The sequence below is a fragment of the Ptiloglossa arizonensis genome, chromosome 3, assembly GCF_051014685.1.
Source record: "Ptiloglossa arizonensis isolate GNS036 chromosome 3, iyPtiAriz1_principal, whole genome shotgun sequence".
In the NCBI taxonomy this organism is placed as follows: domain Eukaryota; kingdom Metazoa; phylum Arthropoda; class Insecta; order Hymenoptera; family Colletidae; genus Ptiloglossa; species Ptiloglossa arizonensis.
The window spans coordinates 24,169,007-24,194,618 of record NC_135050.1 but is presented as its reverse complement, the minus strand read 5'-3'; the positions used below and the strand labels follow the sequence as shown (position 1 = coordinate 24,194,618).

The window sequence follows — 25,612 nt, the reverse complement described above, 5'->3', positions numbered from 1 at the left end:
CACGGAATAAATGTTTCAAGAGGCGCATTAAATAATCAGTAGTCGTTAAATGTCATAAAAATTGTAAAATACCTTTATTGCATCGCCGATGCCCACGGTGGAGTCATAGGCTGTGGATTTTGTAAGTACGACATTACAACTGCCGATATGGACAGCATAAAACTACTAAGAATTTGCTTCGTATCGTCGCTTACTTTAGAATTAGCAAAACTAATACAAGAACAATATAATGCAACCCATGCACACCATTTCAACCTCATCATCAAGCCACACATACTAAAGATCATTCCTAATATGTTCATATAATCTGGTGCCGAATAGTCGCCTGGTTGTGCTTGACTGCTTGATGCAGCAGGTTTGTAACGAACTTCTCGTTCTGGACGTCTAGGATCCGCTGAGTTATTCATTTTATAAAACTGAAATTTATATACGATTACTATACTTTCAAAAATCTTACATAATTTACTAGAATCTTTAATAGAATCATTTCAAGGTTATACAATTATGTATAATATTAAATGATAATAATGTAAATATGTAACAATATACTTACGAATGTAAACAGTACAAATTCCTTTGATAACAATTAATATTTTATAATAAGAATTAAACAATTGATTACTGTTTCTCCAATTACACTGTTAATGCCCAACTTCAGATAGAATTTCGACAGTTACGATAAATTCAGGGATACCTGAAAATGTTGTCTATAGTGATTTTTAATTTTGCTTATATTTATAATAATTTAAGATTGCACTATACTTACTTTGTTTTTAACACAATTAATATGTTTAATATGCCTAAACGTTATATTTATTTATGGCATCTATTAAAAGTTACAACATTTTAAATAATTCTGCTATTTAACCACCTATACGGACTACGACCATAGACGAGCTATGTGAAAGCTCAGACATTCAGGAGAGGTTGTGTCTCACGAACTGTAGTATCGACTTTGTGAAAAATCAGTGGTTTCGGAACAACCTATCCGTTTTAGAACGGTTATTCTAGGAACTATATCAAACCGAACAACAAAAGTCGATAAAGATAGTAAACACAAAATCTATTTTCTATATACCGTTCGTAGATCTGTTAAACCTATCACTCTCAGAAAATATAATAATAAGTTCTATTCATTTTCGCAGACGAAAAATTTTAACAACATAAAGTTGAGAATATTATCAAAATTAGAAATTATCATAACAGCTTAATATAATTTTCCAAAATACCATTCATCTTCAAATCCCTATTCATAATATGTAGCTTTATATTCTAAGAAAAAAATGATCGATTTAATATTTTACAACGTGGGTATTTGTATTTTTCAAGGTCTATCCACTATAATGCTTATTACTACTAAAATAATTATTTTATCAATTATTGATTTTCGTCGCGTTAGTTTTACTTCCCATACTTAGTAGTACTGATATTTTATTTTAGTTCACATCGATAACTGAAAATGATACGAAAATGGTAAAAGAGCACGCAGTTCCCAATCCGTGTGATAAAAAAGCACTGTTTGTATTTGCGTTATATTTAATTTGTACTTCATAAATTATTATATAAAAAATTTAGACAATACCATCTAGTGTGTAAATCGCACAACAACTACAAACTTACTATGATGGTAATGTGGAAAGCTTGATGCTTTCAATACATACAATCACTTTGGTAGACATTTTAAGCAATCGATACATCGAATCGAAATTGTTTGTGTTTCGTGCGATGTACGGTGTCACAGTTTACCACGTGCTCTTATACATTATGTTTAGTACTTAAAGTTCCTTTGGAGAGTTGTAAATAAACTAATAAACGCTAAAATAAATATATACAGTAAAAATGAATATAATACCATGTGCAACTTGGGTGGCAAAAGGTGTTGCAGCTACAACTCCCGCAAAGGTTAAATTGAAAATCTTCAATATTTTAATTATATTTTAAAGATTAATTAATTTCAATAAACACAATGAGTTTGAAAGTTATCCTAAAATATTTCTAAAAAATATTATGATTATTCTGTCTAAATGTACTTATTCTAGATTTTTTCATTTAAATCTACATATTGAGTCTTTATTTTTAATATCTTAGGTAGAGTTAACACCACAGGAATTGGAGCAAATTATAAAACAAACACAATCAGAATTACAGTAAGTATGTGCAGTAATTTGCCATTATCTAATAAGAGACATTTTGACAATTATAGAAACAATTTTATTATTGTAGAGATGCTGAAAATGATTCCGATGAGGAAAGTGTCAATGAAATTTTGAAATGCAAAAATAAAAAAAAATCTCAGTTTGATGAATCTCAAACTGACGAATATGACTTTGATAAATACGACGATGAATGTAGGATATATAATAATATATATCGTATTAATTGTAAGAGAAATTTTTCCTAATGTGTGTTCTACTATCTAGCTGGTGACATACATTGCAATATTGGTAATATTGCAACTTTTGAGAAAGATGGCAAAGATCCATTAGTGACAAAAGATGAGAATGATTCTGAGAACGAAGATGATGGTATAAAAAGTGATGACAATTTGGTGTTAATAGGACATGTTGAAGGAGATGCTAGTACATTGGAAATATTTGGTTTGTGCATAAATTATAATTTTTTTATAGAAGAAATTTTATCGCTTAAAGTTTTTTTTATCTTCAGGAATTTTAATGTCTGTAAAATACATTTTTAAATTATTTCCAGTTTACAATGAAGCAGAAGGTTCATTTTATTGTCATCATGATATATTGCTACCATCGTTTCCACTTTGTATAGAGTGGCTAAACTTTGATCCTGCAGATGTAAAACCAGGTAACTATAAAATATTTATTACACAGTAATGGAATTTGAAATATAAACTTATTTTATTATAGGTAATTTATGCGCAATTGGTAATATGACTCCCATAATAGAAGTATGGGATCTAGATTTAATAGATTGTTTAGAATCAGCCTATAAACTTGGTTGTAAGGCGAGTAAAAAAAAAAATCGAAAACATGTTGGACATAAAAATGCTGTGCTAGATTTGGCATGGAATAAAAATTACACGTTAGTATATTTTAAACTTGAAACATTGTGAATTTAATTATGACACTTAAAGCCCAAATTTTTTTTCAGACATGTACTTGCTAGTGGATCGGTTGATCAAACAATTTTATTATGGGATTTAGAAAATGCTACTCCTGTCAACAAGTTTGCTTGCTTCAATGAAAAAATTCAGTCTATAAAATGGCATCCAACAGAAACTCATCAATTATTGTCAGGGTGTGCAGATAAGTATGTCCATTAATTTTTAATCGATAAACAACGTTTTGTAATAATATTTCAAGTATTGATATATTTAATTGTTTTTCTAGAATAGTGAGATTATTTGACTGCAGAGATAAAACAATTACAAAATCTTGGGAAGCACTAGGAGAAGTAGAAAGAGTCTTGTGGAACTGTTTTGATGCAAATTATTGCATAGTAAGTGTACTGAATATATTCAAATTAGATTCATAACAACATAATATTTATTTTTAAAATTATGGAAACTGTAAATTTTGTTATAGGCGAGTACAGATAATGGATACATACAATACTTTGATGTTAGACAAAATGAATCAATTTGGACTGTACAAGCTCACACAAAGGAAGTTACAGGTAAATATATATGATATTTAAAGGTGAATAAAATTGTATAAATACAAATTACAGATGGATGTATTATATTATAATTTTAGGCTTATCTATGAGTTCATCATGTTCCGGCTTCCTTGTTACCTCTGCAAATGATGGTATTATGAAAGTATGGGATATCATTAATCATACAGATCCATGTCTTGTTTGGGAAAAGAAAAGTAATCTTGGTGCTTTACAATGTCTCGCATCAAATCCAGATGATCCTTTCGTATTCATTGTCGGCGGTGATAACAAGTCATGCAACCATAGAGTATTAAATTTTTCGAAAATAGCAGAAGGTAAGTTATATATAATACATGAGTAGATAATTATTTGCATTTTTGTTTAACGTAATATTTTTTTAACTAGTACGTGAGAGATTCGAACACAGAAAAATATTAAAAAATAATAATGAAGAAGAAATGATGGAGGTAACTGAAAATGTGGAATCGATGATTCTCAATAATGTTGACAAGCATAATGCAGTATTTAAAAAGAAAAAAAGAAATAAACGGATATAATCAAAATGAACTATATTGATGATGAATTCTATGAAGCCTACAAATCGGAGGTACTCTTGTTTTATTACTTTTTACATGTACATTAATTGATATAAATAAACTATGAGAAAGGAACATATAAGGAAGGTTGGACGAAAATTTTTAGTTTTTCTTCTTAAAACATTTAATTTATTCTTTATCCTTGTAATAATATAATGTTAATCCCAACAGTATTTTTCGAAAGTTTTACAATCTGTACAACATATTAATTCTGTTCTAATAATTTACAACACACACACAAATCCAATTCAATTTTGTTCAACACATTCTTATACTGTGAAGGCAATAAAGGTACAATTTTTATTTGCGTCGATTCAATACCATGCAAATATGCGAAATTAATAAATTATTTAAAATATTTTGAACGATTCACTATTAAATATGTGTTATAGTAAAAAAGATGAATTTTCAGATCGTATATTGTTAAAGAATCATTTTTTAGAACAAACTGTCTTGAAGCAATATTCTGCTACAATTGAAAAATATATTTTTTACTTAAAATTTTCGTTTATTTTTTGCAAGTGTAAAGATATATGAAATACTTTTCAGATAGAAAAAGAAAATGTATAAAGTTGAAATGATTTCTTTTTAGTATAAGTTTGATGTTCGGTAAATTTTATAATTTTTATGACATTTATGAAAAACTATAATAGTTGTGAAATGACAACTATGAAAATTTTACTTGACTTATAAATTTTGTTTAATAATAATGCAGTAGTTATATATAAATGGTTATAAAAGTATTGTTTACTTTCATGTTTATGATGTAGAATACTAACTTCAAGGCCAAATTACAATTTATATTTCAATCTATCTGACATACAATTATTTTACACAAATTTAAAAAGAATTGGTTGTATGGCATTTTGTAATTTTATACACTTATGAAATAATCCCGTTACTTGTGGTCCTTGTAGTTATAACTTTTTATTATAATAAAATTTCGTGCGATTTAATTTATTATACCAATGCTAATTATTACCTGATAACGTAAAATATGTAAAAATAAATATAAAAAGAATTATAAATCACAGTTACAAGTGATTGGGCAGTTTAGCTAATATGTGCCAGCTTAGTAGCTTATATGCTCTATTATAATACTAGTAATAAAAAAAAGTTTCCCACTGCAATGTTCCAAAATTCTTGATTTTACTAGTTTGGAAATTAATATTTAATAAATTGGTCAAATATCAGCTACAATTGATATAACAAATCTTTATATTCTAGTATCATTAAAGTATACAGAATAAAGTATGTAAAAATTACTTTTGATGAGTTTTAGCACAATACAAACTATAGTAAGCAATTAAAATTACTGAATTTTTTATTGTAAAAATCAGATATTTCCTGAAACATAAAACTATGTATCACTTATTTCATTTTATATTTATACATTATGCAATTCAATTGCATAATCTGTCATACATATAAACTAGAAATTCTTGCATCAGTGAAATTAATTGCTATGAAAGTATAAAGTTCGGAGCAAATCAAATTTATAGATAATTTGGAATGGGATAAAGGTATATACGTACCAATGCCAGTTTGTTAATTCGCTGTCATAGTAATTATTAAATAAACAAGTTAAATAACCCATACATAGATGAGTTCGCTAAAACATTTTAATTAACAATAATCTTACAAGATGCTTTCTGGCAGTGGTGTTATAGATTCAATGAAAGTCATATGGACATTGTTATGTCAACAATGGATATATCAAATTCCATTTGCAATATTAATGCATATAATGCATTTGTTACAGTCAATATTATGTAAGAAGTATAAGGAATATCCGAAGTTGCACAAATAAAATTATCTAAAATATTCAATTAAATATTAAAATTGTAATTTAGAATACTGTGAAACTATAGAATAAATAACATTAAGTACAACTTCAGTTGATGCTTCTGGATATGAAGTAGATCGTTATTATGAAATAGACAATTTTGATGTTGACGTGAAACAACAATATATGTCATATTTCTTATTTCACATTGAAGTCATAAAAATTCAATGATTCCACTGATAGCATAAAACGTCTGACCTCATTGAATATTATATAACCTGCAACATAGACAAAATAATTGTTTTTGTCCATAGAATGTACCATAGTCCATAGAGATTGACATACATTATATAATATATTAATTAGATTAATTCATACACATATCTGATATAGTGCATTGAGCTAAGCATCAGTTCCTATATCCAAACTTCTAGAGTCTTGATTAGAATCATGTTGACTTCCATTTTCAGAAGAAGCACTGCTAGATAAACCAGACTGATCTGAACTTTTTTTCACTTTGGGCTTATATTCCGTAATAACGACAGTAACATTATTTACTGTCACTTCATTGGTTTGAGCTGTACTGCGATCTATATTTTTGAGACGAGGTGGATGCCTATTTTTACGTCTTGGTTTGTCCAATTTACGGTCTTTCTCTTTACCACTACTAGCTGTACTACCTCCGCTTCCACCTTCCTTTTTCCCTGGCTTTAAAAGTGGTACATATTGTTGCTGTGCAACCTACAAATTAAATAATTTTGTTAATAATATAATTATATTCATTAATTTGTACTTAAACATTGATATTAAATAATTCAATTATAAAAAATAAAAAAAATTGCAGCGAAATAATAGAAACTTGTAACCTGTTGTGCCACAAGTTGGGGATTAATGCGGGGTTTCCGCGTGGAAGTTCCTTTACGGACGTCACACATGAGGCACTTAAATGCTTCTGCGGTATTCCTATATGTGCAGACACTGCAGTCCCAATAATTTTCTTCCAAAACCTTCGCCTGACGTTTTCCACTTCCCGAATGGTTCATTGTTCATGAAAGTCAGTTGTAGAACACTGTACCTTCTCAAAAGAGAGTTAGCCTTCCTATACGTGTTTTCAGCCTCATTAAAAATGATTTTATGAACACTGGTTACTTTATGACAATCAGATTGCTCCCAAAGAGCAAGAATAAAGATATGCAATAAAGGTAATCGACAATTGTCTAAGACAATATTCTGTGCATCAACTAAACAAGATACACAATTGTCGGACGTATTCATCTTTACTATATAAACCACCTATATTTCTTTGTTGTATCATTCTGATGTACATTTTTTAAATTGTCTCTAAAACAAATAAAAGATAAAAATACTTTAATACTTAAAAAATAATTACTAGTGAAGGAACTTATTTATAAGAATACTTAATCAAATAATAAACAATCGTATATTACCATTTATTAATACTTAACACAGAGGTGCGCGTGCGTGTACGTAATTGCGTATGTTGTATTATTTAAAAAATACATTGATTCATTATAAAACTTCTTAATTACATCGATTTTCGTTTAAAATAACGTAAAAAATTATTCATTTTGTGGACTTACCGACAAAAAGTACCAATTTATGGAACTTTTCTTTCACCAAGGGTTATCCGTTTTTTCGTATTATAAATTTTTATTTTTCACATAAAAAGCTAGTATTTTTCTTAAATATCCATGGTAACGTATAACTTAAAAAAATTAATTTAGGAAAGATTAGATACTCTTTGTAGTGCAAGGTTTCCAAACATTCTTTTCCTTAATGAAACAGATGGAATTCCTGACTTGCATATAAAAGTAGCATTATTGCACATATACGACGTTCTCCTTGACAGTATTATCAGTGTATTTCATACACATACACTAAACACTCTGATACATTTACAGTCAGGATATTTTTTTGGCCTTTCGTGTCATCGTAAAATGATTGCTTTACACATAAAAGTCAGTAAAAATCAACTAACTCGAAGATATTGACAAACAATCTACAGCGCTGTTCCTCTATCGGTCGAACAGCGGAATGTTGAATGCGGACCAAAATACTGTTCAATTTGGCAACGTTGTACATACCAGTGCTGTATCTTGTAACAGATAGTCCCTTCTTTACTTGTGACACGAATATACATATAATAACAATTAAAACGTATAAACATGTTATAATTTATTTACAAGGGTGCTTGAGTGAAACGATTACGAGAAGAAATATAAATTATTTTAGATATTATTGTAAAATAATTATAAAATGACATCCTAGTAGAAATTTCAAATAAACAATTTGTATTATTGAAAAAATGTTCGCGTAAAAAATGTTTATTGATTTCAACTTAATTGTACAAGAATTTTAAGTAGAATGTTATATATTCTTGAAACATTAATCTACCGATAAAAAATAGTTCATGAAATAGAGGCCTCTGTTTAACTTTTGTACATTCCTGGAACTTTTCTTTTGATGGAAGGTATGAATTAAATCATACAGTAGATGTGACAGTGCCGAACACTGTGGCTGATAATCTCAATTGCTGAGTGGGTGTTTTTTCCTTTTACTAAGTTCGATAAAAATACTACACATATGTAAATGTAATTACGCAGGAAAAAAATAGTTTGTTATATCAAATCAAACTAGGTGGTATGGTATGTAGTGCAACAATTTATAAGAATTGACATCTTCTATAAAAGTAATTTTAAGGTTAACGGATATAAACAATTATTAAAGTTATTGTCACTTTCTCCACATGGAAACATATTGTTACCCGATATATGTTTCTGTTTCCTAAATGTATTAAGTATATAACAGAGTATATTAAATAGTCTTAAATGTAGAATTAAATGTAAAATTTTATATATTAGGACATATCAGATGGAATGGATAAATCATGGGATCATCCATGGACTACAGAAGAAATGAGAAAGAAAAGAGGAGAATGGAGTTTGGCAGCTGATTCAGGACTTCTTCAACACCTTCAGCAATTTTCTGAGGTATAACTTAAATCTATAATACGTATTTCATATCATATTTAATATATCAGAGGCACAAGCATAAGATTAATATTTTTATTTACTCTTATAGAATCTAGTATCACGAGCAAACAAAACTGAGGAAGCATTAGATTCATTCACAAGTCAACTAAATGAAGCAGCTATACTTATAGATAATGTCACCAATACGTCTTTAGCTTTGGCTAACACCCAATTTATTGAGAGCCGTGTACAAGAAGACGATATAGAGATTGCGAAAAAAGTGGAAACATCAGTGCAGGTAATTAGAGGTTATAGAATACAAAATATTTTAAACTTTTAGATTAGTATTTTATTAAAGTGCTAATTTATCCATAGGATTCTATGAACGAAGACTTAGCAACTGCAGATTTAATAGCTAGTGTGAGTGAAAGTATAAAACAAGGTCTAAGCATAATGGATAAAAAATATAAGAAAATGGAATTTGTTGATAGCGACAGCGAAGAAGAAGATAATAAAGTAGTATTAAGGTAAATAAATTTGTAGAGTCATTTTTGTTGTAAAAGTAACTTTGTAAACTATTTTGTAATTAAATTTTAGTGTGGTACTGGGGCCAAACGATCCATATCAAGATCGACCTTTACCTTATGTTATTGGCTCGGAGAAGTGGATGAATTCAAGTAAAATTGGTTTAGAAAGTAGTAGCAGTAGTGAATCGGAGCAAGTAGACGAAGAAGAAGATTCAGAAAGTCACGATGACAGAGCAGTACTTAGAGAGTATAATATGAATACTGCTCTAAAAACAAATGTAGTTGAATTATCACCCTCTTTGATCGAATCTGATTACAGTAAACAAAGTGATATATCATATATGGACAATGAAAAATTAGATGTAATTAGTCAAAATAATATACATTCTGCTTCCAAATCAATCACTCCTAATGATAATATGTCAAAGGTCTGTATATATGTTTGTACTTGTTCTTTCACTTCGTACTGTATATTTTAATACCAAAATCTCCATATTAATTGTTTAGGTACCATTTGCAAATGATTCTGCACCAACATTTGCAGAAGAATTAGCAAAGCGTTTGAGTACAGTTCGTCAAACTCAAAAACCCGCCGTTGTAGATGACAAAAGTGAAGCATCGATAAATCGATTTAAAGGTATTTAAATTTAAGCCAATAATTTTTATTATTCGTTCGTACTTAGCCAGTATTGTATATTTTAGATGATTTATTATCACCGGAAGCGGATGAGAATGTTTTAAATGATAAATCGAGAAGTATATACAGTGGAAATTCATTTTTAAATGACCAATCCTCAGAAAATTTATGGAAAGAAAAACCTATTGAACCTTATAAAAATAACATCATACCTGCTAGTATTGACGTACCACCTCCGATTAGTACAATTTGTGAGCTTAATGTTTATCTTGAATTCTTTATCACGTGTTTAATTAAGTTCTAAAAGATTCAATAATGAAAATCTAAATTTGCAGCCGTGAAACCAAAATCTGAGATCGATGATCTTTTTGCCGATGCAGATTCCGATGATTCTGATAATATTTTCTCTTCAAAAAATACAGTGAAAACAATTACGAAAAATAAATATACAAATAGCAACAATCATTTACCGAATACAGAAAGTGCGCAGAAAAAATATTTGGGTATTGTAGCACCAGCGGTTACTAGTCAGAGGGCCACGAGTACACCAGAAACTAACGTAAATGATACTAATTTGTTTAGCGACGATGAAGATGACGGCGATCTTTTCGGCTCGTCTAAAAATCAACCGTCAAATAAGATAGTAAGATTTGAACAAAATTTGTCAGTTTCTCAATTAATTTTTTCAAACATTCAAGTGGATGTGCCAAACCAATAATTATTAAACATTTTAGAAACCTGTAGGAGCGTCGATACGTGGAAATATTTCAGCTTCCGACATTCAGAATAAGTTATCGAATAAAATACCACGAACTCAATCGTCCGGATCTTCTGGCAGTGATACACCATCAAATTACGAAAACGGTCGGGAGCCTTCGCGCGATCAATCACGAAATATTATCTCGAATAATAATAATAATATTAACGATCGAAGTTCCATTGTGATAGCAAGAAATAACGCAGAAAATTTAACTACTACCAATGAAAGTAGTTCCAGCAGCGGGATATCGATCCATCCAACGAGTATTAATATCACAGGCGGTTCGAGTATGGAGTAAGTTTCAATGTTATCGTTATTGTTACAGTTTTTATTATTATTGTTTTAGTATTAAACTAGGTAGCCATTTTACAATGTAAAGTAATATCTTTTTCTACGATAATAATCAAATCGCTTATAGAAACTGTGACGGGAAATGTGCTCCAAGCGAAAAACGAAGCGTCGTTCGACAAACCGGCCAGTAGTTAATTACACGCGTGCCCGATAGATTTGAAAAATTCATTTTCTCGAAGACGAGTCCTCGTACGAAAAAATTTGCTCGCAAACGTTCGATTTGTTTCCATACGCGCACTTTTCAATTGTGCTACAATTCCCGTCACACTTTGTCCAAAGATTGACCGAATCGAACATGTGAGCAGTTTTACATTTATGGAGCGTCGATGAAAGTTAACGTCGTCTTTGTTTTTCGCTCGTACAAGAACGAGTACGCGTGCCAAATACTTAAAGTGTCATTGAGTCGATGATCCAAACATTAGTCATCCTCCATTACTCTGCAGTGATTGTGTGGAGTAGATACGCGAGCTCCAAGGCAAACTTCTTCAGTTTAAGAACATCTCGTCTCGTGTTAGTGTCTCACTTTTATCGTCGTTTTTTTTTCTTTTGTTATTCTATCTATATTTTGCATTAATCGGACAATGTTAAGTAAGTGTGATACACTTTCCGTTCATGGTTCATATTTGTTCAAGTATATACTGCCCCGTTTAGAAATCAGTTTTAGGTCGAATACTCGTTTTTCTCTTCGTATTGTTCCACGTTTGTATCTGTCGATTTCAATCAGCACAAATCGGTCCGCCACAGCATTCCGGATAAGCCAAATTCACATTCGTGTCACGGTATCCAATTTGCTTTCCTTTTTGGCATTGGTACACTGGGCATCTAAAAAGTTTAATCGTGTTACGATTTAATACAAATTGTTTCGACGATACGTCGTTAGCATTGCAATCGTTATCGAATTATCAACGTTGCTCGAGCAATAGTTATCGGTGTTAAACGTTCAATTATTTGATATGAAATACTCGATCGTGCGCGATAATATTACGTATCTATCGCGAAGATCAGACACGAGCATACGAAACGTAACGGGGAGTGTACGCGTGCTGTTTAACAAGCAGATATTGTTCTAAAGTACTTGCTTTTAAATCAAATTACTTACCCAAGCCCGGTTACATGTCCATCTGGGTTACACATGTACGTAACACAGTTTATATGGTGCGTCCCCACGTCGATTTCCTGACCGTTACCAAGCTTGCAAACCCCTGTGTTTACAAAAAGATACGTACACGTAAGTTATTTTGAGAAAATGTGGGTACACTTTACAAGGATAAATGCAACGCGCGAAAATAATACGAAAATCCTCATATTTGTTCCGTTTAATATTCTGGTTATTTTAAACCTTGGAATTTTTCACTCTCGGCTGTACCGAAAGTGCTATTGGAAGTTTCTGGTACTTACTATTCTTTGCAACGTGACGGGATGAAATAATTCGTTGTAAAACGTTTTCACAAACAGTTGTGAAGATTATACTGTAAGAAATATTTACGTGCGGAATAAAAGCTACACCGGGTTAGTTTGTCGCAAGAATTAACGAAGCTTTAAATACGACTGATTTGCCAGAAATAGATCAGCTGGAATAACAGTTTGTAAAAATTTCCTTTGTTACGTTTGTTTGCCGAATACAATCCGAAAGTTATGTTCACAGTTCGTTCGACGCTCGAATTACGAAACTCGAATTCAATTTTCCGAGTTATTATTTTCCAAAAATTAAATTTCACAATATAAATTGAAATAGATAAAGATCAAATTTTCCATTACGAATTTCCGATCGTGTACGTTTGTCATTGTTTCTTTATATCATCAAATATTCTAACGATATGGAACGTACCTTGGGCCTCCAAGTATAAACACATCGTCATAAAAAGTGTAAATAAGACAATGTTGTTCATATTTGTTTTGTGACCCGTACAGTTTGAAGCTACTTCGATTCCAGGAGCTACTGATATACAAATCCTACTCAGAGTTTGCTTTTATACCTGTGTCTCTCCGTGCACGTGATAATCTCTTGCGCCACCTTTTCTTTTTCATTTTCCGTGGTGATTTATTACTTTTATTTTATAACTACGCGTTTGCGGCACACAAATGTTTTTCTCGTGCAATTCCCAGGAGAAGCTTCTATTTTTTTTTCTTTTGTTCGATTATCCAACTCGTTGATTAGAATTGTAAATAAGATTATTTCCGACGTAGGGAAATAAAGCGATGTTCAGTAAATTTATCCATCCCCCTTTATAAATTTGCAGCGAATTTTGCATATTCGTAGATCCGTGCGGTTACTATCAATTTTCCTTATAAATGTTTTTCCAAGTGTAGGGGAAGAGAACGGATGCAAAAGTGCGACAATCGAAAGAAATTAATAACTTTTGAACAATTGGAGACAGTTTAACGAGACTTTTGTAAAAAAAAAAATAGACAAAATTGCTAGTTTTATACCATATAGAGATTTTACAAATTATTTTATCTTACATTAATTTATATCGCTTTTTTCGATTTATCCGATCGGGGAAAAAATGCATATTAATCGTTACAGCAAAACGTACGGTTTTCAAATTTTTTAAATTATCTCATCCTTTTGCACGATTGTAAAACAGTTAAAACGATGAATACATATTTTCTTTTTTTCGAGTGAAACCGTCCCTCATTTTTCAGATACAAATAAGTATTTTAACAAAAAATTGAACGGTTTTTGAGATATTAGAAGAAAATGTTCGAGAATGTTTCAAAAATATCTACTCGCTCTGTTTATTGAAAAAGTTTCAACGATCGTTCGTAAAGAAAAAAAAAATAACATTTTTAATTCAAAGTTCAACCGTATACGCGAACTCGAAGTATCCTCGACAGATGTTACAAATATTTAATTTTTTTACGCCAGGCGCTGGTGATATTAGCGCCAACGCTGGCACGGTTTACAAATTACAAATGAAATGTATGTAATAGTCCTCTACAGTCTCGGCAATCAGTGGTACAGAGACACCCCGTAAACGTAACAATAATCGTATCGTTGGTGCAACAAATAGCCGAGGTGGGTGTGTGAAAATTAATCAACTTTTTTGTTCGTTTGTCGAGGTTTCATTATCACCGTATCGTTAACGAACCGCGAAAAGATTTACACATTAATGTATGCTTTTTGTTAGTAGACAATGCTCGAGTTAATGAAAAATGTGAAGGAACTTCTCGTCTCTTGTTGACGCGACGTATCATAAAGATAGTGGTCCACGAGAATAACAAGCGTGGCATAGACTTTGTCTCCCTTAGTCATTAGAAAACGATAAGTATGAAAACAAAAGTTGGATAAGTTCTCGAAATCTCCCAAAATCGTCCGACTTCTTTGAAATGTTTACGTTAATTGTCAAAAGTACTATACACGCGTTTGTATACCGATTATTACATTATATACGACCGATTTTCCGAATAAGAAATATTACTTTTGTACGTGTACCGATTATTACATTGTACACGACCGAGTTTTGAATAAGAAATATTACTTTTGTTCCTTTAGACAGCAAATCGCTGAAACATTTTAAGTAAACGGAGTAAATTTTTTCGAAACATTCTTCGACATTTTTCGTTAACTCGAACATTTTCTTCCAAAGCGTTGCAAATCGTTCAATTTCTTTTTTTCCATCTCTGATCGTTTCCTTGTTGGCATTTGGGGGAGGTTTTAAATCTAAATTTTCGCCACTTTGGTCGAAAACAAAAAATATCTACGGATGTACCATACATCTATTATCTTCCGCAGTTCCAAGCTGGCAAAGTTTCGTTGGAATCTAACCGGTTCGTTGTTTCTCAAGCGTCACGATCCGTCTCGCCGCGTTTCTCGATCCGTGTACCACTGTCTCAGAGTTTACGGTTGTTTTCAGTGTCGACTTCCAGCCCCAGATGACGTCGACCCGTTTAAAATCCGAAGAGATTTACCGGGAGAGAGTCGTAAGCGACAGCCTGTTCGCGTCTGGTACCCGCAACTCGGCGAACACCACGAACACGAGTTCACCGGGTAATAATCAGCCGCAAGAGGAACAGAACGAGGACGTCTCGTCGGGACGACAGGACGATGTGTTCGAGAACGAGGATCTGTTCGGTCCGCCACCGTTGCCTAAGGCAAATTCGAAACCGGTGAAATCGAAGACGCAATCGTTGTTCGACGACTCCGATTCCGGGGACGAGTTGTTCTCGACGACCAGCTCGGGCTCCAGGTCGCAGAAGAGCACCGATTTCTTAACGAGCGCCTCCCAGCATCCCGACAAGTCCCGATTCATGGATCGTAGGGGCCTCTTCGACGAGGACATCGATATATTCGGCACCAAAGACTCGCCGGACGTCGATATCTTCGGTATAGCGTCGAAATCCTCGAAACACGAGAACAATCTGACCGGTCGTAAGCATACGGACAACTCGTCTGCCAGTCTTTTCGGGAGCAACGTACGTGGCACGATGCCCGGCAGCAGTAACAGCAACAATAATAACAACAACGCGGAGAAACGAGCACCGAGCGTCCCACCGAAGAAGAACAGCCTGTTCGACGACAACGAGGATATCGACGACGGTGATTTATTCGCCGCGAGACCACCGATCAGAAACGAGGCTAGAGTACCATCACGTGTGTCCAGCGACCACGATAACGACGACTTGTTCTCGGTCAAGAACGTGATCCACGATAAGCAAGCGAACGCGAAACGAAAGACGGAGACGATCGCGACCGGGACCGGGAACGTCGATCGTGGAGACACATCGGCGCGGAAAACCGAGAGAAACGACATTCTATCGGGTAACGGATTGTTCTCCGGCACCGTTGGCTCCCACGGTTTGGTCTTCGAGGACGACGACTACGACGAGTTGTTCGGTGGCAAGACCGCGAACAAAACGGAGAAAAGGAAAGAGGAACGCGAGTCGAGCGAGCCGGTGAACAAAGTTGAAGTCGCGAGAGTCGAAGGGACATCGGTGAAGAATGCCGAGGCGTCGAACGATTCCGATATCTTCGCGGCCAATCGAGAACCGAGCGTCGTTTCGATCGTTTCATCGTGCAAAGAGGAGCAACGTGGAGAGAAGGACACAGGTCGGATGACTCACGAGGAACTCAGTGCCGCGCAGAACGTCGAAACGAAGAAGTGCCCGCCGAAGTCGTTGAACATTCAGGTAACCACCTCGGCCACGTCGCCGACGGAGGAGAACAGTAACACCGGACGACGAACGGTTTCTGGGAAGATAAAAAATCTGATGGGCAAAGTGGGCGATCTGAAGATACTGTCACCCATGGATACGCCACCGTTGTGGAGACGCAGCGAGGAGAAAACGGACGAGGAAGATAGCGTCGCAGACAGAGATAGCGACGACGGCGGATGTATTAGTACGCAAGGTCATAGTTCACCACCGAGCGTCTCTGGTAATGTATACTGTCCGCGTTAAACGATATTTTGCATTCATATTTCTTTATTGTCCGGGTGTACAGGGTGCTTCCAAACGAACATTCGCGGCGAAACAAATATTTTTAACGAACGGTGGCCGATACGAGGAACGAGATTTCGCTTCGCTGAGGTTTCTTGTTTTTCTTTTCGCGCAAAATCCTAGGGGACGAGAGTACAATTGTATCGCGCGTTCTCTACCCTATTCGTCGTCGTATTTTTACAAACCTGTACACACTCGTGATCGAAAACCGTCGATATAATACCGGAATTCTGTGTCCCTGACTTTATTCAAATAATCTTTAAGTTTATGTAAACAAGAGATCGATGGTTTTCAATGCCGGGGGCCTGGAGACTAGCTCAGTTCTGAATATTCATACCGAGAAGTTTGTAAGTCCTAGTACTTCCGGCGTCAAAGGTCTCATTCGTCGCGAAACTTTTCCCCGACGGATAGTTAATGGCATTGTAATATTTTCACACGCTATTAGCATCAGCATTGTTTAAAGTAGTACAAATTTATAAATATTTTCTTATTCGGTTAGAAAAGTTTTCCCGATCGTATACGATATCGCGACGATAATGTTGCATTTGGTTGAAATGAACAATTCTTTTCCCCCCCGCAGAAGACAGCACCGCTCAGAAGCAATCCCTGCAGTCAACAGTTTCGGGTGAAAGTAACGTGGAGAGTGCTATTAGCTTCGACGAGCCCGCTCAAGTAGAAACATTGTCCATCGCCGCCTCGAAGGTAATCATAGTAATTGATAGACTTTTAAAAAGAATATTCTTTTATTTTTAATTAACGTATCGCTTTCCAGACGCGAGTCAGAATACAAGCGAAACGTCGACCACAAAGCAGGCATGCACGAAAATCTGCCCTCAGACAAAGCGGAATCAGTTTCGATACGGTGGACGCCTCGGGAAACAATTTACAAGACGAAGGTCATGGTAATCGGTTATCGAGCAATCCTAAAGAGCCCCTTGGTTCTGCAAATGCCAATACTTTGCATATCTTCGCTGCGAATTCGGATCGTTTAGCCTCGTCGGCTAACGATAACGTTCATCGACTAGGCGATCCGAACATATCCTTGGTCGTAGACGATAAATCTGAACTTGGTAGTATAAGTAAGGAGAGCTCGATGAGCGTCAACAAGAACACTCTGTTGTCCCCGTCTACCGACGAAGAAGATTTGTTCGACGTGCCGCCCGATTTGCCCGAAGATCCGCAAAAGGACACTCTGTTTGGCAGAGCTCCTATCCTTTCGCCGGTAAAAGGGGTTCTCTCCGAAAAAACGCCCGTTAATTTTGAATCATTGAACGATACTCATATCAAAAGAATAGACAATACGGATACAACTTCGGAAAAAAGTATTCCGTCGGATAAAAATAGCAAGTTTAACGCATCGACTGAATCCGATAAAGACACTAATATAAGCACTGTGGATCCCTGTAAAAAAGAATACGAACCCGATGATACCGAGTCCAAAGATGAATCGAAAGAAATGGTAGATCCATTGCGAGACAGTAGTCACGATCCCCTGAAAGATCCGAGTCAACTGTTCGCTTTTGTAACGAAAACGCCGTCCCCGGAAAAGGGTAAAAGTTTGCTGTTTTCCGAGGATGACAGTCTTTTCTCTAGTGGCGTTAAACGGCCATCCGAAGAACAAACTTCAAAGAAATCAGTGCTGGATTTGTTTGCCGACGATACGGAAGGAGATTTGTTTTCTACATCATTGTCGAAACCCGTGAAGAAACCTTTGAAGGACACGAAACTCAGCTTGTTCGACGACGATGGTCAAGACGATGAGGATGATAATTTATTTGGTTCCGTTATAAAGAAATCTTCGGTGAAAACTGAATCTGAGAAGAAGTATTCTGTACAGCAGCCTAGGAAGAAAATAAGTTTGTTCGACGACACTGACGACACTAATCTGTTTTCAGAACAGTTTGAGCAACAGCAAAAGTCAGAGTCTGGAAGTGTTAAAGAGCGATCAAACAAAAATAAATTTGTTTCCAGTATTACCGAATCTGTAAAGACTTCGGACATTAGAGACATTTTTGCCGAACAATCTAGCGGAGAAGACGATATCTTTGCTACGAAATTTATTCCGAAGAAAGTTGCCACGTCGAAATCATTTCTTTCCGACGACGACGACGATAGTAATATTTTTGGAAAAAAATCTTCTATGAGCGAACCACGAGTTAAGTCAACGGAAACACGCTCGACTACAAAAACAATGGTTACAAGGGATCTAAAAAAAACGGTTCAAAAAATTGGCGAGGATCCTTTAAGTATTTTACAAGACGATTAGGTATATAACTTTTAAACGCGTGTTAAAGAAATCATATATTTTATTTATACTAGCCCTTTAATATTTCCTTGTCTCAAATTGATTTTAAATGCTAACGTATTAATATCAAATGTGTACAACTTGTTAGATTGTACACTTATTGAAAAAATAATTGAAAGGCTGGTATAAGATATTAATTGTGTATAAATTATAAAAGAAAAACGCTGTGCGTTACAAATATGGGCACTGTGCAAAGATAATGGATGGAAATTTAATTACATACAATATATGTTTGTTTTTATTTATTTTTTAGACGAAGAAAATTGCAAAATACATTATGATTTGTTAAATATACGAACAAAAGTATTTTATATTTTTTCACGTTTAATTACTCAAATAGAGATCCTAAGAATGCCAACTCGTATTAAAACAATTTTTATTAAATATCGAGAACAACGAACAATAGAATGTTACACAGATAAGATAATATTGAGTGATGCTTGATTTATTACCACCAATTTGATCCAACCGTTTTGCGTAATCAATCTGCAGGCAGTGCTTTACAAGTATGGTAGATGTTATATATTTTCTCTATTTATATGTAGTTCATTCTGTATGAATATTTTCTTTATTTACAATATATGCCATTCCATGATGTACTGCATTGTATATATTGTATCTCTTTATGAAGCATGTATCAGTACAAATAAATTGGTAGAATAAATATCTATAGTGTCTACTTTTAATTCCGTGATATAAATTCCTGATCGAATTTTATTTAATTTGAAATAAAGTACGTTGCGTTCAAATATCGCCCGCGTATATTGCAAAAGAACATGTCTTCACCTAATACGAATAACTATTAATTATGTATGCAGCGATTTAATTATTATCACTTTATGTGAAATAATATGCATCAAACGCGTAGTAACTTCGCAACAAAAATTTGAGCATAGAAATTATTACGAAATTTGAAAACATATTAATATTGATATTTCTATTAAACGTAGACTTTGGTAATTCTAAATTTATATAAATATTATAGATAAAATGAATCAAATATTAATTTAGTAACACGTTATTTTTCAATAATTAATATTGAAAATATATTCTGCAAATTTACTAGCCGTTATAGTTAAAAAGATTCCTCTTAAATATTAAATTGCTAATTTCCATAAAGAGGTTATCACTTCTGTATGTGTCGCATAGGTGATCGTTTGAGGAAATGAATATCCTTTTGAAACTGTTGGGACAGGGTTTGATTAGTTTGCAGTTGAAATTTATCCATCGTTGAATTCGCATCGGTGGCATTGCGATAGTTGTTAGTTTAGATCTGGTAAGAAATATTAAACCTACATTTTTATCGTTGCATTAGTTCTTCCTCAATCTTTTATATATTTTTTTCTTTCTTTCTTTCTTTTTTTTTTACGTCTTTCAAATTTGTAAATATTGACTTTTGCGCGAAGGCGTAGTTTATATTTACAATTGACAAAATTCATGTTCACAAAACATTCAAGTTTCTACAATATGAACGAAAAGTAACATATATGCGTTTAGAAGGTAACGTAGTTTTTAACTATTTTGAAAAGAGTTGCAAAAAATACTTCCTACATGTGCTTTTCTTTCTATATTAGTTACTTTGCGTTGATATTAAATACATTGACAGACTACACCTTCTGATACAATATCGAACAATAAAACGAAGAAACTTTTTCCATAAATTCAAATATTGAAATAGTGTTAGTTCTGATTGATTCTCGGTTAAAGCTGACGCTTTACTATTGTTCAGACTAAATTTTTGTAATTCAGTATTTTTTCAAATAATTGACGGTATTAAATTTATATTAAACGCTTATTATAGTGGACTGTGTGTACTACGCGAATTTAATAGATCCATCATCAAGATGACTGTAAAAGGAAGTAACGCGAATTTAAACGAAATAGCGCATCTACCTGAAACACCAGTTTTAAACAATGAAAAAAGTGAAATTGCTGAATTTTTTGCCGGGACGAACGTTTTGGTAACAGGAGGGACAGGTTTCCTGGGCATTTTACTCATCGAAAAATTATTAAGGTGATCTATTGATAATTTACGTATTAACAATTCCACATGTTTCGATACGATCGATGTTTCTTGAGATTACTCACCATTGTACACGAATTTTTAAGAATTTTCAACTGTTTCATTATTCTTTGCACGTTTGTTGATTGATAATTATATTCCTTTGTAACAATTATGTGTAAAGTTTCCACGTAAAATAGCGTATCGTGTTAAAATAGAGCAAAGACAATTTGAAAAATGTCTTGAACTTTATTGAAATTTTTAATTAGGTTTCAATTGGTTTCTATCCTTCGCTTTCCGATTTATATTACCAATTTTTGATGGTGTTCATATCCATACTTCGAATCGTGTGAGAATGGTATGTCGTAATGTTTTTTCACTTTTTTAATGCGTTAAATTCTTTAACAACTTGCAACACTCGCCAATACTACATCCAATGAACGAATGAATTAATGTATAAATATGATGAACATATATTTTTGAAAAATGTAGCCGAGAATAGATTCAAGAAGAAATGAATCGAACGCCAAAAGTTTTCTGACTCTCTTTGAATTTATTTCCGAAGTTTTTCTTAAAAATTTGTTACACCGTACTTATATTAATTTATTCAAATTAATAAATACTGTTACACTCATAATTTAAATGAATAATAAGTATAACAGTATTAAGCATAGCAGTATTAATTTTTCTTTTTAAATAATATATCAAGAATTAACGACATAAGATTTTTCGCATTGTCATTGTCTATGACGAATACTATTGACCCTTGTCTAATCATTTATTCGTGTTACATAATTAAAAGTGTATATACATATGTAGAAAGTTTAAAATGCAAGTGTGTTGTACTTTTTCATGTATTAGATTGTGTTTTATTGTATGTATATTTACAGATCTTGCCCGGATATTGCAACATTGTACATGATAGTAAGACCGAAAAAGGGGAAAAATTCACAGGACCGATTTAAAGAAACTTTCGATAATGTCGTACGTACATAAATGTAACGATAATATGTATACAAAATTGAACACTAATAATTGATATGCCATTGTAATCAGGTATATGATAGATTAAAACGCGAGCAACCAAACTTTCTCAATAAAGTAGTACTGATAGAAGGTGATGCGTCACTAGAAGATTTTGGTTTATCGCTGGAAAGTAAAGAAATTTTGACGAATACAAATATTATTTTTCATGCTGCTGCAAACGTACGGTTCGATGAAACACTTCGTTCGACAGCGAATACCAATGTGAAAGCTATAAAATATATTTTATTATTTGCAAAACAGTTGCAAAACTTGAAGGTAGATTGGAAACTTATGTGTTTCATTAGAAATATAAATAATGGCTCATAATTAGAAAGATATTAATTAGAACGTCAATTATTTAAACTATAAATTTATTTATAGGCATTTGTACATGTATCAACTGCATTTTCACATTGCATACTTAAGACTATCAATGAAGTACATTACAAACCACCTATCCAAGGTGATGAATTATTAACATTGATGGATATTTTGGATGATGATAAAATTGAGAAACTTACCCCTGTGTAAGTATTAATTCAAAATGGTATAAAATTTAATTCTGCAAATAAGAAAATTACAACAAAGATAGTTACATTGAATTATAAATTATTCATTGTTGTAGATTACTCGACAAGTGGCCTAATACATATGTCTTTACTAAAGCAATTGGAGAAAGTATAGTACTAAAATATAGTGATAATTTTCCAGTGTGTATTGTTCGACCTTCTATTGTACTATCAACAGAAAAAGAACCAATTGTTGGATGGACAAATAATTTGTACGGAGCAACAGGTGCGGTTGTAGCTTCTTATATAGGTTTGTTACATACAATACATTGTAAGGAAAAAAATGTAGCAGAGTTAATCCCAGCGGATTACGTAGTGTCTAATATCATTGCTGCTGCTTGGGATGTTGCCCATAGGTAATACATTAATTTAAATAAATTATTATTTAAAAATTAAAAACAAGCAATCATAAAATATTAATTTTATAAGTCCATAATTTTTTGCATTAAATTTTTGCTTTTTATGATGAAAGAATGAACTAATATTGTGTCATTATAGATGATAACGTTATTATTATTATTATTAGTAGAAATTATAGACGACGATAAATTTGAAACAGTTGAAAAATTACAGTTAAATATGTTTGAAGCTTAATAATATAAATGACAATTGTTATGTTTTGTAGAAAATCTTTGACAACATCAAACAACGATTCTAATATACCTGACGAGGAAAGAGTACCTATTTTTAATTCTGTATCTTCGTGTCAAAATCCTACTACTTGGAAAGACTTTCTGAAACAAAATGAAGTTATTGGCTTGAAGATACCTAGCTCACGAATGCAGGCGTGTTATTTCTTATTACTGACCAAATATTTGTTTCTATATCGCGTGTATACTTTATTATTTCACATAATACCGGCAGTTATCATTGATACACTTACGTATCTAATTGGTCGAAAACCCATGTATGTATTTTACAAATATATATACATATATATGTATACAACATAACAAACATATAATAAATTATAATCTATGAAATGTATAGATTATAATGTGAATTGATAATAATGTTTAACGTACCCTTATACAATGTATTTTTCAGGTTGTTGAATGTATACAAAAAAATACATAAATTTAGCAGGGTGATACATTACTTTTCTACACAGGAATGGCAGTTTAACAATGACAACGTTATGAAACTTTGGCAAAAAATGAATTCTATTGATCGACAAACCTTCAATTTCAATATTGAAAACCTAGACTGGGATATGTTTATCTATTATTATATTAGAGGTGTTCGCGTCTACTTATTAAATGATCCGCTGTCCACTATAGAGGAAGCGAATATTAAATATAACAGGTACGTCTCTTTCTAAAATGTTACTAATACTAAACTTGATAATATTTAATGTTATAAAGCATAAACTAATAAATTTTTTGTATTTTAGGATACGTAAAGTCTATTACACGGTAATAACTGTAATCTCACTGTTGCTTTTATGGAGAACTGTATCTTTTACATATTTTCTTTGGTCCTATTGTCCTTTGTCGCATTAACGGCTGGTAATATTATTATAGTATAATGTTTTAAACAGTAAATTATTTCAAAGCAATTTTACTTTCATAATTACGCGTGCACTTGTTATTTGAAACATCTGTTTGTCATTGATTATGTGAATTTGGTTTGCTATAATACTAATAGATGCCGCCACTAACCTGTACGTTCTTTTCTTGAATAGAATGTATGTGTGTAAATATATATTAACTGTTTTTTACGATTTATTAAATCGTATTTTCCAAATTGTAAGTTAAATAAATATTTAAACGTTAAATATTTTGACTAAATAATATCGAAATGTTTTAATTAAATGTTTAATTCTATCAATATCAAATAATAGTTATAATTCAAAATAATAAAGTCGGGAACATTGAAAAAATGTAAATTAATTATGAAACAAATATATAATAATAGTTAATGTTCAATGCATCATTTATATCTTATTTTAGAAAACTCTGAATATTTGTTAATTAATAAAAAGAGTTTCTAGCACTTTTAGTTAAAAGAAGACATACTTTCAAACGAATGTATCTAAGATTAATTTTGTAATATTTTCAAATTATTATTAGTTCGTGCAATTATCGTTACAACGAACTGAGTATTTACCGCAATTGCGGGTGACATTCACATGTCTTTACAATGTCAATCACACTATGACAACCGAAAATGAGGTGAAATTGCGACATTTCCACACCTTATGTGAAATACTTTAATTTAACTGATCATATTCAGGATTACATTCTGCAAAAAGTACAAAGTAAGTAGGGCCTTAATAATTGATATATTTTGAAATATATAAAAGAAAGGAACCAGATGAAATTTGAATTTCGTTAATGGACAATCGTAAAGGATAGTTTTCTAAATGGAAAAGTTATTAATTGTGAAAATGGAATTGATACGTGGGAATCTCCGCTTGGTTTACAATTGTTTATACGCATGACTGTTGAACAGATTGTACGAAACAGATTCAATCACTGCACATTGAAGTTTCGAGATATTAAAAAATATTGTAGACGTTAAAGCATATTCCAAGAGATTTGTTTCCCTTTGTTTACAATGACATTATTTTAATACCGATAGATTCTACTAAATACATCCTACTTCTTTGCATCGACAAAATGTCTAATGACAAATGTTTAGTAACGAAGATAGAGAGACTGCGAACATTCTAAAACAGTAAAATTTGTTTTATACTGTCGCGAGTGACGCGAAATTATTTATTGAATAAAAAAGAAAAGAAAAAAAGAAATGAAATAAGCGACAACGTGAAAACAAATACATAAATGAACGTGCAGAGAGAGTTGCAATCTATTCGGCCGATCTCTCGTCAAGCTCGTCCATTATCGGTAGTATTATTCAAGGATTAGAAAACCTCGATACGCCCAAGGTCGGGTAAAAACGGCAAACAGTAATGACACCGATGGACCGAAGGGAGAGATCGGCAAAAGAAGCGGGTAAGTCGTGCGCCAGTCAACAGCATCGTGTACCGAG

General features: G+C 32.7%; 6 protein-coding genes across 10 annotated transcripts; 3 read left to right on the top strand and 3 right to left on the bottom strand.

Moving 5' to 3' along the window:
* Window positions 1-50: 50 nt before the first annotated feature.
* On the bottom strand, window positions 51-1,532 carry LOC143144688 (PAT complex subunit Asterix). The gene is made up of 3 exons (XM_076307339.1): window positions 767-1,532; window positions 554-694; window positions 51-416 (listed from the first exon to the last, which is right to left on the bottom strand). The coding sequence occupies exon 3, from the start codon at window positions 405-407 to the stop codon at window positions 75-77; it is 333 nt and encodes a 110-aa protein (XP_076163454.1). The 5' UTR covers window positions 408-416; window positions 554-694; window positions 767-1,532; the 3' UTR covers window positions 51-74.
* A 186-nt stretch (window positions 1,533-1,718) lies between these two features.
* Window positions 1,719-4,444, top strand: LOC143144331 (periodic tryptophan protein 1 homolog). Its single transcript, XM_076306632.1, has 11 exons — window positions 1,719-1,902; window positions 2,089-2,147; window positions 2,224-2,348; window positions 2,421-2,597; window positions 2,707-2,814; window positions 2,877-3,051; window positions 3,121-3,279; window positions 3,360-3,468; window positions 3,555-3,645; window positions 3,726-3,962; window positions 4,033-4,444. The coding sequence occupies exons 1-11, from the start codon at window positions 1,840-1,842 to the stop codon at window positions 4,182-4,184; spliced, it is 1,455 nt and encodes a 484-aa protein (XP_076162747.1). The 5' UTR covers window positions 1,719-1,839; the 3' UTR covers window positions 4,185-4,444.
* A 505-nt stretch (window positions 4,445-4,949) lies between these two features.
* On the bottom strand, window positions 4,950-8,049 carry Rybp (ring and YY1 binding protein). 3 transcript variants are annotated; one of them, XR_012991364.1, is made up of 4 exons: window positions 7,611-8,049; window positions 6,876-7,350; window positions 6,355-6,750; window positions 4,950-6,287 (listed from the first exon to the last, which is right to left on the bottom strand). XR_012991364.1 is itself a non-coding variant. In XM_076306387.1 (4 exons), the coding sequence occupies exons 2-3, from the start codon at window positions 7,050-7,052 to the stop codon at window positions 6,412-6,414; spliced, it is 516 nt and encodes a 171-aa protein (XP_076162502.1). In that variant the 5' UTR covers window positions 7,053-7,350; window positions 7,611-8,049; the 3' UTR covers window positions 4,950-6,287; window positions 6,388-6,411. The 3 variants fall into 3 exon arrangements, 2 of the variants coding, with proteins under 2 accessions (XP_076162502.1, XP_076162501.1); XM_076306387.1 differs by having other exon boundaries at window positions 6,388-6,750; XM_076306386.1 differs by having other exon boundaries at window positions 4,950-6,750.
* A 472-nt stretch (window positions 8,050-8,521) lies between these two features.
* Window positions 8,522-19,689, top strand: Nclb (PWP1 homolog no child left behind). Of its 2 annotated transcripts, none has more exons than XM_076307956.1 (12): window positions 8,522-8,675; window positions 8,892-9,020; window positions 9,112-9,300; window positions 9,378-9,529; window positions 9,600-9,957; window positions 10,037-10,166; window positions 10,232-10,417; window positions 10,502-10,809; window positions 10,901-11,220; window positions 15,135-16,654; window positions 17,297-17,418; window positions 17,489-19,689. In XM_076307956.1, the coding sequence occupies exons 1-12, from the start codon at window positions 8,673-8,675 to the stop codon at window positions 18,980-18,982; spliced, it is 4,911 nt and encodes a 1,636-aa protein (XP_076164071.1). In that variant the 5' UTR covers window positions 8,522-8,672; the 3' UTR covers window positions 18,983-19,689. The 2 variants fall into 2 exon arrangements, with proteins under 2 accessions (XP_076164071.1, XP_076164072.1); XM_076307957.1 differs by lacking the exon at window positions 8,522-8,675 and adding an exon at window positions 8,702-8,820.
* Window positions 11,234-13,258, bottom strand: LOC143145008 (uncharacterized). The gene is made up of 3 exons (XM_076307965.1): window positions 13,106-13,258; window positions 12,377-12,479; window positions 11,234-12,099 (listed from the first exon to the last, which is right to left on the bottom strand). The coding sequence occupies exons 1-3, from the start codon at window positions 13,164-13,166 to the stop codon at window positions 11,994-11,996; spliced, it is 270 nt and encodes an 89-aa protein (XP_076164080.1). The 5' UTR covers window positions 13,167-13,258; the 3' UTR covers window positions 11,234-11,993.
* A 480-nt stretch (window positions 19,690-20,169) lies between the features above and the next one.
* On the top strand, window positions 20,170-25,147 carry LOC143145005 (fatty acyl-CoA reductase wat). Of its 2 annotated transcripts, none has more exons than XM_076307958.1 (9): window positions 20,170-20,297; window positions 20,823-21,035; window positions 21,914-22,007; window positions 22,080-22,325; window positions 22,431-22,576; window positions 22,675-22,974; window positions 23,244-23,525; window positions 23,666-23,923; window positions 24,012-25,147. In XM_076307958.1, the coding sequence occupies exons 2-9, from the start codon at window positions 20,866-20,868 to the stop codon at window positions 24,118-24,120; spliced, it is 1,605 nt and encodes a 534-aa protein (XP_076164073.1). In that variant the 5' UTR covers window positions 20,170-20,297; window positions 20,823-20,865; the 3' UTR covers window positions 24,121-25,147. The 2 variants fall into 2 exon arrangements, with proteins under 2 accessions (XP_076164073.1, XP_076164074.1); XM_076307959.1 differs by having other exon boundaries at window positions 20,193-20,297; window positions 20,853-21,035.
* Window positions 25,148-25,612: the final 465 nt, after the last annotated feature.